Source organism: Panthera leo, chromosome F3 (genome assembly GCF_018350215.1).
Source record: "Panthera leo isolate Ple1 chromosome F3, P.leo_Ple1_pat1.1, whole genome shotgun sequence".
NCBI classification, from domain to species: Eukaryota; Metazoa; Chordata; class Mammalia; order Carnivora; family Felidae; genus Panthera; species Panthera leo.
In genome coordinates, this window is record NC_056696.1 from 66042688 (window position 1) to 66051479 (window position 8792).

The 8792-nt window shown below is 49.1% G+C and overlaps 1 protein-coding gene across 1 annotated transcript; it reads right to left on the reverse strand.

The window, feature by feature from the left end:
* Positions 1-1187: 1187 nt before the first annotated feature.
* LOC122211848 (T-cell surface glycoprotein CD1a-like) lies at positions 1188-4849 on the reverse strand. Its single transcript, XM_042925304.1, has 6 exons — positions 4522-4849; positions 3689-3955; positions 2734-3012; positions 2259-2537; positions 1836-1926; positions 1188-1692 (listed from the first exon to the last, which is right to left on the reverse strand). Exons 1-6 carry the CDS (start codon positions 4577-4579, stop codon positions 1629-1631), a joined length of 1038 nt encoding a protein of 345 aa, XP_042781238.1. The 5' UTR covers positions 4580-4849; the 3' UTR covers positions 1188-1628.
* Positions 4850-8792: the final 3943 nt, after the last annotated feature.

Sequence of the window (8792 nt, forward strand, 5' to 3'; positions counted from 1 at the left end):
TTTGTACAGCATGCGGCTTCCTGACCAGCCAGGGAGGAAAGCTGGGAGGCACGATGGGCCACGTGGACCCCCGCCGGCACTAACAGGAGCAGCAGAGACTACGACGTAACATGAACAAAGGTCCTCCTGATGAACGTCTTCCAACAACTTCTCAGAGACGACGGCCTGAAGAACTTCGGGAGCCCAGTGCACACGGGGCGTGTCGGGAGCTGGATACGAATGCCTCCGTGCGTAGCTGCAGAGCCTCCGGTGTGCCATGCAGCATTTTTTAAGAAAATGAAGAATTGGTCAAGAAAGCTTGCATTCAAGCAAACCATGAAAATCGATATTTTATGTAGCATTCCTCCCACATTTGAATACTTTTCATTGTTGAGCAATAAACTCTGTTCTCTCTAAAGAGCATAAAATGAAGTACACACTTGATGTGTGGTGTGTGTGCCCATGGTGACACGAGGCCCACAAGCACAGCAGGCAACACAGCCACCAGCTCTCCCATCTGGATGCTCTCCTTTCTCTTTCTTTTCTTTTCTTCTCATTCTTGCCATGAGAACGCTTCGGATCCACTCTCTTGGAAAAGTTCACGTGCGCAACTTCTCACCCTTCTTGCATGAAGGTGTCACCCTCAGCCTTGCTTCCCTGTTGCTGAAAAATGCGTTGTAGTTGTTTCAGGCTTCATATCCCCACCTTATTATCCAGGACAAGAGACACCATCTCTTTCCCTGCCGTTGACCACAAGAGTCATAATGCCTGTGACCTGAGCCACCTGGAGCAGGCGTCTAGCCCTGAACCCTCACTCTGACCAAGGACAAGTAGCTTCTGTCTTGGCCTGAACTTGATGTAACCTGCCCATCCGTCATCCTGTCACATTGTCAAGGATACTTTCTCCTGAGAGACTCAAGGTGATTGGAGCCCAGGGCTACACCTGGGGGTGGAGTCAACCAACCAAACACCGCATGGTGGCCACGCGAGGGTGACAAGGTGGACTGGACCCTAGAGAACCAGTCAACAAGTCTAATTTAGGAGAGAAGTTTGGGGAAGTCCCATAATTTGCTCTCCCTTTCCCAATAATGTTCACCTTTGCCACCTCTCCCATCCTCAACGTTATTTTCCGTGAATGTCCACATGTGCAAATGTCTCAACTACTACAACCATGTCACGAGGCAAAAGAAAAAGAAAAACCTATGATATTGACAAAACTTCAACACAGATTTTATTGAGGGCATATTCCATGCAGGGGAGATTCCTTGCCAAGGATACAAATATTAAAAAGACATGGACCTCATCTCTAAAGTCCTAAGAATAAGAAAGGAAAGGACCCTAACTGTTGGTAACAAGGGCTGGGAGTCAGGAATAGATTTGCAAGTGCAGGAAAACGTGGGGCTAATTCCCGCCAAGCAAAAATTTCTTCACTTGTGAGGAAGGGACGGCTCACTGCAGGAAGTGGCTCATGGAGGTTTCTGGGACTTCATTTTACTCTAAGATACTTTTGATATTTAAGCCCCAGAATCAGGTCAGAACAACAAATTCTGCTAAATTACACTTTCCTCGTCTTGACAACTGATCACTGGGCAGAAAGAAAAGACAAAAGCTGCACACAGAGACTTGCAAGTCCATCATCTGAGCTGGGTTCAGGGACGTCCTGGTCCTGGGCTGGCTGGGAGGCCAGTGCACTGAGGTCTCCAGTGTGATTTCCTGGGAGGAACAGATTGGAAATGCTCTGCAGCAGGTGGAGGTGAGGACTCCAGGGGAAACGGCGTGGTGAGGAGGAGGGCTGAGGACAGACAGGAAGGTGGGGACATAGTTGGGAAAGAGCAGGAAGGTGGTTCCAGACTTACCAGCGCTTCCAGAGCCAGAACGCAAGACCTGCCAGAAGCACCAGGGGCACGACCACCGCCAGGAAGACCAAGCCCACGGGGCGGTGCTGCTCTGTGGGTTTGGTGCACAGAGGGTGTCATTTCCCATCCACCCCGGGTTGACCTGCACCTTCCTGGTCCCTTTTGCTCCCATCACCCTCTGTCTCACCAACCACCCTTCCTCTTTCTCTTTTCCCATCCCTGTTCAGTGATGGACTTCACCCAACCCTTTACTTCCTCCCACATCCATAGGACCCTCACCCTCAGCTCTCCATTTCTTGGGTTCTTACATTTCTGTCCTTTATGGTCTGGAGTCCCCAGAATCCCAAATGTTTCATCTCACTCTCCTGCTCTGCTTCAGGACCACCCACCCCTTTTCCCAGCTGGACCCCTACCCTTTCTCACCCCAGTAGAGGACCATGTCCTGGCCTCCTAGACTGCTGTGTCTCACTCGGCAAGACAGGCCAGCTGCCTCTCTGGCTTCCACATCCAAGGACGTCTGAAGATACCATGTCCCATCAGCATGGGGCAAGATGTCACCTCGCCGGGTTCCCTGGTGCTCCTCCTCACCCCGCATCCACGTCACCCACACTGGCTTTGGGTAGAAACCAGAGACGTGGCACACAAGGAGCAGACGACCAGGACTGGGACTGGGGCCAGTGGACAGCCAGGCTTCTGGCCTCACTGCAGAGACAGGACAGGAATTCTCACACTGAGAAGGTAGATTTTCACATCACTTTAGATACACACATCTTTCCACCTCTAGAAACCTATCACCATCATCACCTCTCTCCCTTGCCCCCTTCTCCCCTGAATTTGAGGAAATGGTGCAAATTTATGAGTGCAGTGAGAATTCTTGGAAAGAGGAGGCAGGACTGACCTTGTCGCTGAAGATCTTCCTTTCCTGCATCAAGAAGACCCAAGAGGAAATGGGGGCAGACATCACTAACACATGCTTGTAGCTGTAAGTTGTCCACATGTTCCTGATTGAATAGTTTGGAGACCTGCTGAGCCCTCCTTCCTCCCTTTGGAGATGGCCACCATGACGTGTTCTGGAAGCTCACGAGATCTGATCCTTCATATGCAATCTGCATGAACCCTACTGACCGTTCCCCAACATGTAGCCCACAGCCTACTGCCACCTGTACCTGAAAGGGATCTGGGAAGAGAGACTGTGTGTTACAAGAAAGGGAGAGAGAAATAAATGAAATGACATGAGTAGAAACAACGATGGGTGAATCAGAGGGAGAAGTTGAGCGTATTGGAGGGAATGGAACAAAGTTTGGTTTGAGTGGAAGTTCAGACAGATGGGAAGTGGTGGTCACCGGAGACAGAGGTAGAGGTAAATTACTGGATATAGAACAAATGTTTTAGGGGAACAGGAAGGATGTGGGCAGAGAACAGGGGAGAGCTCCGTGGGAGAGCTGGGATAAAATCATCTAGGGTGAAGGGAGAGCACTGGGTATAGGGAACACGTAGACAAAGTTTGCTGACAGGATTGAATGGGGAGAAAAGCACATTTCAAGGATCTGTCACACAGTGAAGGAGAGGGATGTGCCTGGCTAGAGGCCAGGGAATGGGGTAATCACAGGAGAAGCTAGTGGAGAAACTCGAGCACAGCCTGAGGTCAATGAGACAAGGGGAAGTAGCAGAGAACATGCAGCTTTTCAAGATCAGTCCTAGTTTCTGCCCCCTGAACACACGGTTTGATTCCATTTTATGATGGGAATATGAGGTTCAGAAGCCAGTGGAGGCTCTTCCCTGGAGGAAAAAGAAACTCAAGACACATACACTGGCCACCTCTATCCCACCTGCCCTGAGGGAACTGAACTCACATTCAAGCTGCCATTCACTGACATGGTCCTGAAAGATCAGAGGAAGTCTGATGGAGAATGTATAAAATAACTTTTCTTGTTCCATGAACTCCTCATTGTCGAAGTTGCCCCTGGACCAGGGCCGCAGAAAACTGAAAGCGCCCGTCTTGCTGTCCCAGCCATGAGTCTGCAGTTCATCCAGCCAAGCTGAGCCCTGATTCTGTGTCCAGGAATGGTTCCAAAGTGTTGTTGTCAAGATGATTCCAAAGGAGACTGGCTCCTGGAAATCTGTGCCACAGGAACAGATAGACTGAGGAAGAGAATGGCATTGGGAAGGACAGAGAATGCAGAATTGAGGTGCCAGGGAGGCCACCAAAATCTGGAGGACAGGGAGCCATAGTTCTCTCTGGAGACATGTGCTGCCCAGGAGTCCCAAGCTTCATACCCTTCATTTAGAAGGGCAGAGGGACCTGGGGTCAGAGACGCTCAGGAAGGAACCAGGCTGACATCCCTCACTCCCCAGGTGTGTGGTGGGGAACCTACACCACAAGTGCACACACAGGTATGTGCACAAACCCACTGACACACCCACACACTCAGATTTATACATGTATGCACACACATAGATAAATATGCAAACAGACATACATACATACATGCGGACACAGAGACTCACACACAGGGACCTATACGCACACACTTATACACACATGCAACACACAAGCACATATATGCACACATGTGTACACACTTGCACAGGACACACAGACTTGCACACGTGTGCACATATGACACACATGCGCGCGCGCACACACACACACACACAGACACACACTCCCACCGGGAGTCCTCACCATCGTCAGTGTCACCACCTGGGACAAGAACCGTGAGCAACACCAGTTGCAACAGCATCTTATGTGCAGATGTTCTTTCTTTCTCTCCGAGAGTGGGTCTTTGGCGTCTGTTCTCACAAACCTCCCCACACGCAGCCCCTCTCTTCTGACTTCCTTCTCAACACACACGCCTGCCCTGTGTCTCCGCGACAATGCAGATGGACTCCGCCCTCAACCCTGGACACCTACTCAGATTCTCACTTCCCCTCCGGGTCTGACCCTCCTCTCGGCTTCCAGCTTCTCCCTGTCACCAGCCTCCATCCTGCTCCCTGAGGCCCTAATTCAAGTGCTGGGGAGCAAGTCTTGCATGGCATGCAAAAGGGACCCTACCTCTCGTGCCTCTCCTCATCCAGACAGTAACCCATGAAAACACATGGCTCCCCAGCACCCAGCCCTGGAGCCTGCAGTCACTCTGTCCCTTGTGCCCTTGGGTCACTCCCCATGGACTTCCTTCCCTGTCTCACCCCCGCCCCAGCCCATCCACATCTCTGACGTGTCACTGCTTGTGTTAAAAAACAAAACCAACCAGGTTAATTTGAAGATCGAATTGGTTGTTTAGTGAGTCATTAGTCAGGCAGCATCTCATCTGGAAGAAAGAGGGAGGCTCCCAGAAGTTGTACAAATGGGAGGTTTTTGTCAGAAGGAATTTAGCAAAAGAAGAGAGAGCAATGGCTGAGGGAATGTCGCCTTCCCTTAATTGTGAAGATGAACTATACATTTTGGTGTGCGGACTTTTAACGTGCAGACTCTAGACTAAAACAAATCTGCTGGAAACAATATTTACTCAAGTGGTGACTCTTGCTGGTGTTTGCCCTCTCACAATCTGGACTCAGTGTTTCTACCCGGATCTCAACATCCAACGGGGCCTGGCAAGTGGTAGGTGCCCAACGATTATCTCTGAATGATTGAATAATTCACTTCAGGCATCAAATCATTCTTAAGATTATGGACTTCTTCGACATAAAGATCTTTGAAGAATCAAAAAGTGGTGGCTGTAATCTGACCTGATGAAATGAGAATCTTGCCCATTTTCTTTTGGATGCAAGCATATGCTAATAACCATGAAGTTCACACAGAGGGTCCTACGGCAAATCTACAATGAGAAATCATGGGAATTTATAGTGTGTGGACTTAATAGAGTGTTCTGGAATCATGTATCCAGATTCCCTTCCTACTGTTCCTGCTAGAATGTTCCATGCTTGTCTTATCATGAGTTGGCCGTGCTGGACACGCTGACCTTCTACCTCCTTGGTGTTCTTAAGTGTTTAAAGGCTCTTAAGTATTTGTTTGTGCTTTATATCTTCCAGATAATGTGTTTGGGCTATTGGTCTTGTTATTTTTTGGTTGACCGGTAAGCAGAAATAACCTCAGGCTAATGAGAGATAGACAATATTTTTTGGAATGTTCAGATTGGAATGCAGAAAGAAGAGCTCACTCCCCCACTTAAGATTTTGAAAGGCTGGATAATCAAAATGGCTTCTCCTGAGTCCATCAGAGCAGAAGGATCAGAGCAACTTGTTAACGTAAATACCAGAGAAATCCAGACTCATCAAAAAAATAGGGCATGCAAACCCTTGCTTACCTGGGACAGATGCCAGAGGTTCTATAAGCCAGAAGGAATAATTCAGCTACAATTGCTAACAATTGACTGAAAGCAAGCAGAGTCCTGGGAGGTCCTGAGAGTCACAGACTCAGGAAATTCACTATATCTCCAGGATTTTGCCCACCAACCTCCCAGGGGTTCCAGATGGAATGGAGACCAGGATATGGACCAGAGAGCTGCTTTCTGGTGGTACAAGCCTGAGGTCTGACAGCAGCTCCCTCCTGAAAAAGGCTGGAAGGCTACTATTCCCCACACAGAAAGGAGCCTTCACTGGGTGTGGGAAGGGCAGGGAGCCCCACTACCTCAGGGCACAGTGAGCCACTCTGCACGTGGGGGGAGGGGCAGTGGGGGAAGGGACAGGAACACACCTTGTCCCAGACTAAGAGGCTCCATCTTCTGAGGCAAAGGGGGAACTCTCGGAAGGCCCAGTCCCCAAACTGAAACACAAAGCACCTGGCTGAGGATGGGACTGGACCAGAGCAGAGGTAGCGTCCCCCTCTCTGTCCCAAGCAGACCAGCCAGCAGGGAACCAAGGGCAGCTCCTGCTGGTGGGGGGACAAGACGATGAAGATACATAGCCTTGAGCCACATCCTATTTGAAACAGAAAATCTCAGACCCAAAAGAATGTCATAAACCGAGTTCCCACCCTGGGACTTCATACCCAATTGAACAAATTTCACAACCCCAGAAATGTAGTCTTACCCAGGCAGGCAGGAAAGTTTTCTTTCCATAGAGCAATGGGTCTGTCTCCTGCGTCCTCTCCAGCCCCCGATGATAAGACACGCACATTGTTCTTTCCCCAAGAAAGCAGGTCTGATTCCTGGAAGGCTTCTCATTTGCTGCTAATTCCCCGGCCCCACCCTCCCCCTATAAAAACCTTCATTTGTACAACCTCTCTGAGTGCCCACCTCTGTGCCAGATGGGGTGATGTGCGATTCATGGATCATTTAATAAAGCAATTATTGGTCAAGTTTATAAGGTGAAATTTTCTTATTTTAAGAGTTCTGAAGTTTACCTCTGGATGATTAAATATAGACATCAAAAAATAAATAAAATAAAAGCTTGGAGGACAATATTATTCATTATATCTTAAATATCTGGGCACAAGCTGCTTCTCATATGTTTTGAAACCAGTCTCAGAGAATATGTTTACCATACAAACAGGAAAAGCCGAGGAAGTCATGAAGAAAGGAAGGAAGGAAGGAAGGAAGGAAGGAAGGAAGGAAGGAACAGAGGGAGGGAGGGAGGAAAGGAGGGTGGCAGGCAGGGAGGAAGGAAGGGAGGGAGGAAGGGAGGGAGGGAGGGAGGGAGGGAGGGAGGGAGGAAGGAATGGAGGGAAGAAGGGAGGGAGGAAGGGAGGAAGAAGAAAAGGAAGGAAAAAATGAACATATTGTGTGTGCAGTAAATCCATGGAAAATTTCCTGCCCTTTGAGGATTTAACTGCCATTGTCACAACGTTTCCTGCTTCATGGAGGCTGGTGCAGCTTGTCTGTCACCTGTAGGAAAACCATGGAGTGAATTTTTACCAGTCACTTACTCAGCAGCAGAACCAGCAATGGATTCCTGACCAGTGGTTTGTTAGAAACCCATGAGAACACCCAGGATGGGGCCTCACCCAGATGTCAGGATTACCAAGCAAGACAGGGTAAGAGTGTGACAGATGAGGACACATGAAGAAAAAGGCAAGCAGGCAAGAAAAGGAATATTTTCAAGAACTCAGGGAGAGGAAGAGAGAAGTGAGGAAAAACATTGCAAGAAAAAGAGACATTAGCCCAACCTCCCCATGGACCACATCCACATCCATCAGAGAGGAGTGTCCAGTCACAAAAGACAGAAATCCACCCTGTGGAGCTGAAGACATACTGGAAATATATCAGCTGACGGAACTGAGAAGCCCAGGGTTGTTGGGGCTCCAGTCCCTTCTGTGGGTCTGTGTGTCTGCCTTCAGTTTCCTGATGTTTTGGTTTCATGGTGGCTGCTCTTTCTGGCTTCAATGAAGTATGATCACAAATGAAAATTGGGGGGGAGGTGCCTGGGAGGCTCAGTTTGTTACGTGCCTGATCTCAGCTCAGGTCATGATCTCACCGTCCATGAGTTTGAGCCTTGTGTCCAACTCTGTACCGACAGCTCAGAGCCTGTAGTCTATCTCGGATTCCATCTCCCTCTCTCTCTGGTCCTCCCCACTCAAACTTTGTCTCTCTCTCTCTGTCTCTCTCTGTCTCTCTCTGTCTCTCTCTGTCTCTCAAAAATAAATAAAAAATATTTAAAAACGTTTTAAATGAAAATTGTACCTTTGTACAGCATGCGGCTTCCTGACCAGCCAGGGAGGAAAGCTGGGAGGCACGATGGGCCACGTGGACCCCCGCCGGCACTAATAGGAGCAGCAGAGACTACGACGTAACATGAACAAAGGTCCTCCTGATGAACGTCTTCCAACAACTTCTCAGAGACGACGGCCTGAAGAACTTCGGGAGCCCAGTGCACACGGGGCGTGTCGGGAGCTGGATACGAATGCCTCCGTGCGTAGCTGCAGAGCCTCCGGTGTGCCATGCAGCATTTTTTAAGAAAATGAAGAATTGGTCAAGAAAGCTTGCATTCAAGCAAACCATGAAAATCGATATTTTATGT

Bases quoted from the DNA above. Each gene is read 5' to 3' on its own strand.
- LOC122211848 (XM_042925304.1), bottom strand. From the start codon at position 4,579: ATGCTGTTGCAACTGGTGTTGCTCACGGTTCTTGTCCCAGGTGGTGAC. The intron at 3,956-4,521 runs GTGAGGACTCCC...CCTGTGGCACAG, and splicing joins AGGTGGTGACACTGACGATG to ATTTCCAGGAGCCAGTCTCC. The intron at 1,693-1,835 runs GTAAGTCTGGAA...TGTTCCTCCCAG, and splicing joins TTCTGGCTCTGGAAGCGCTG to GAAATCACACTGGAGACCTC.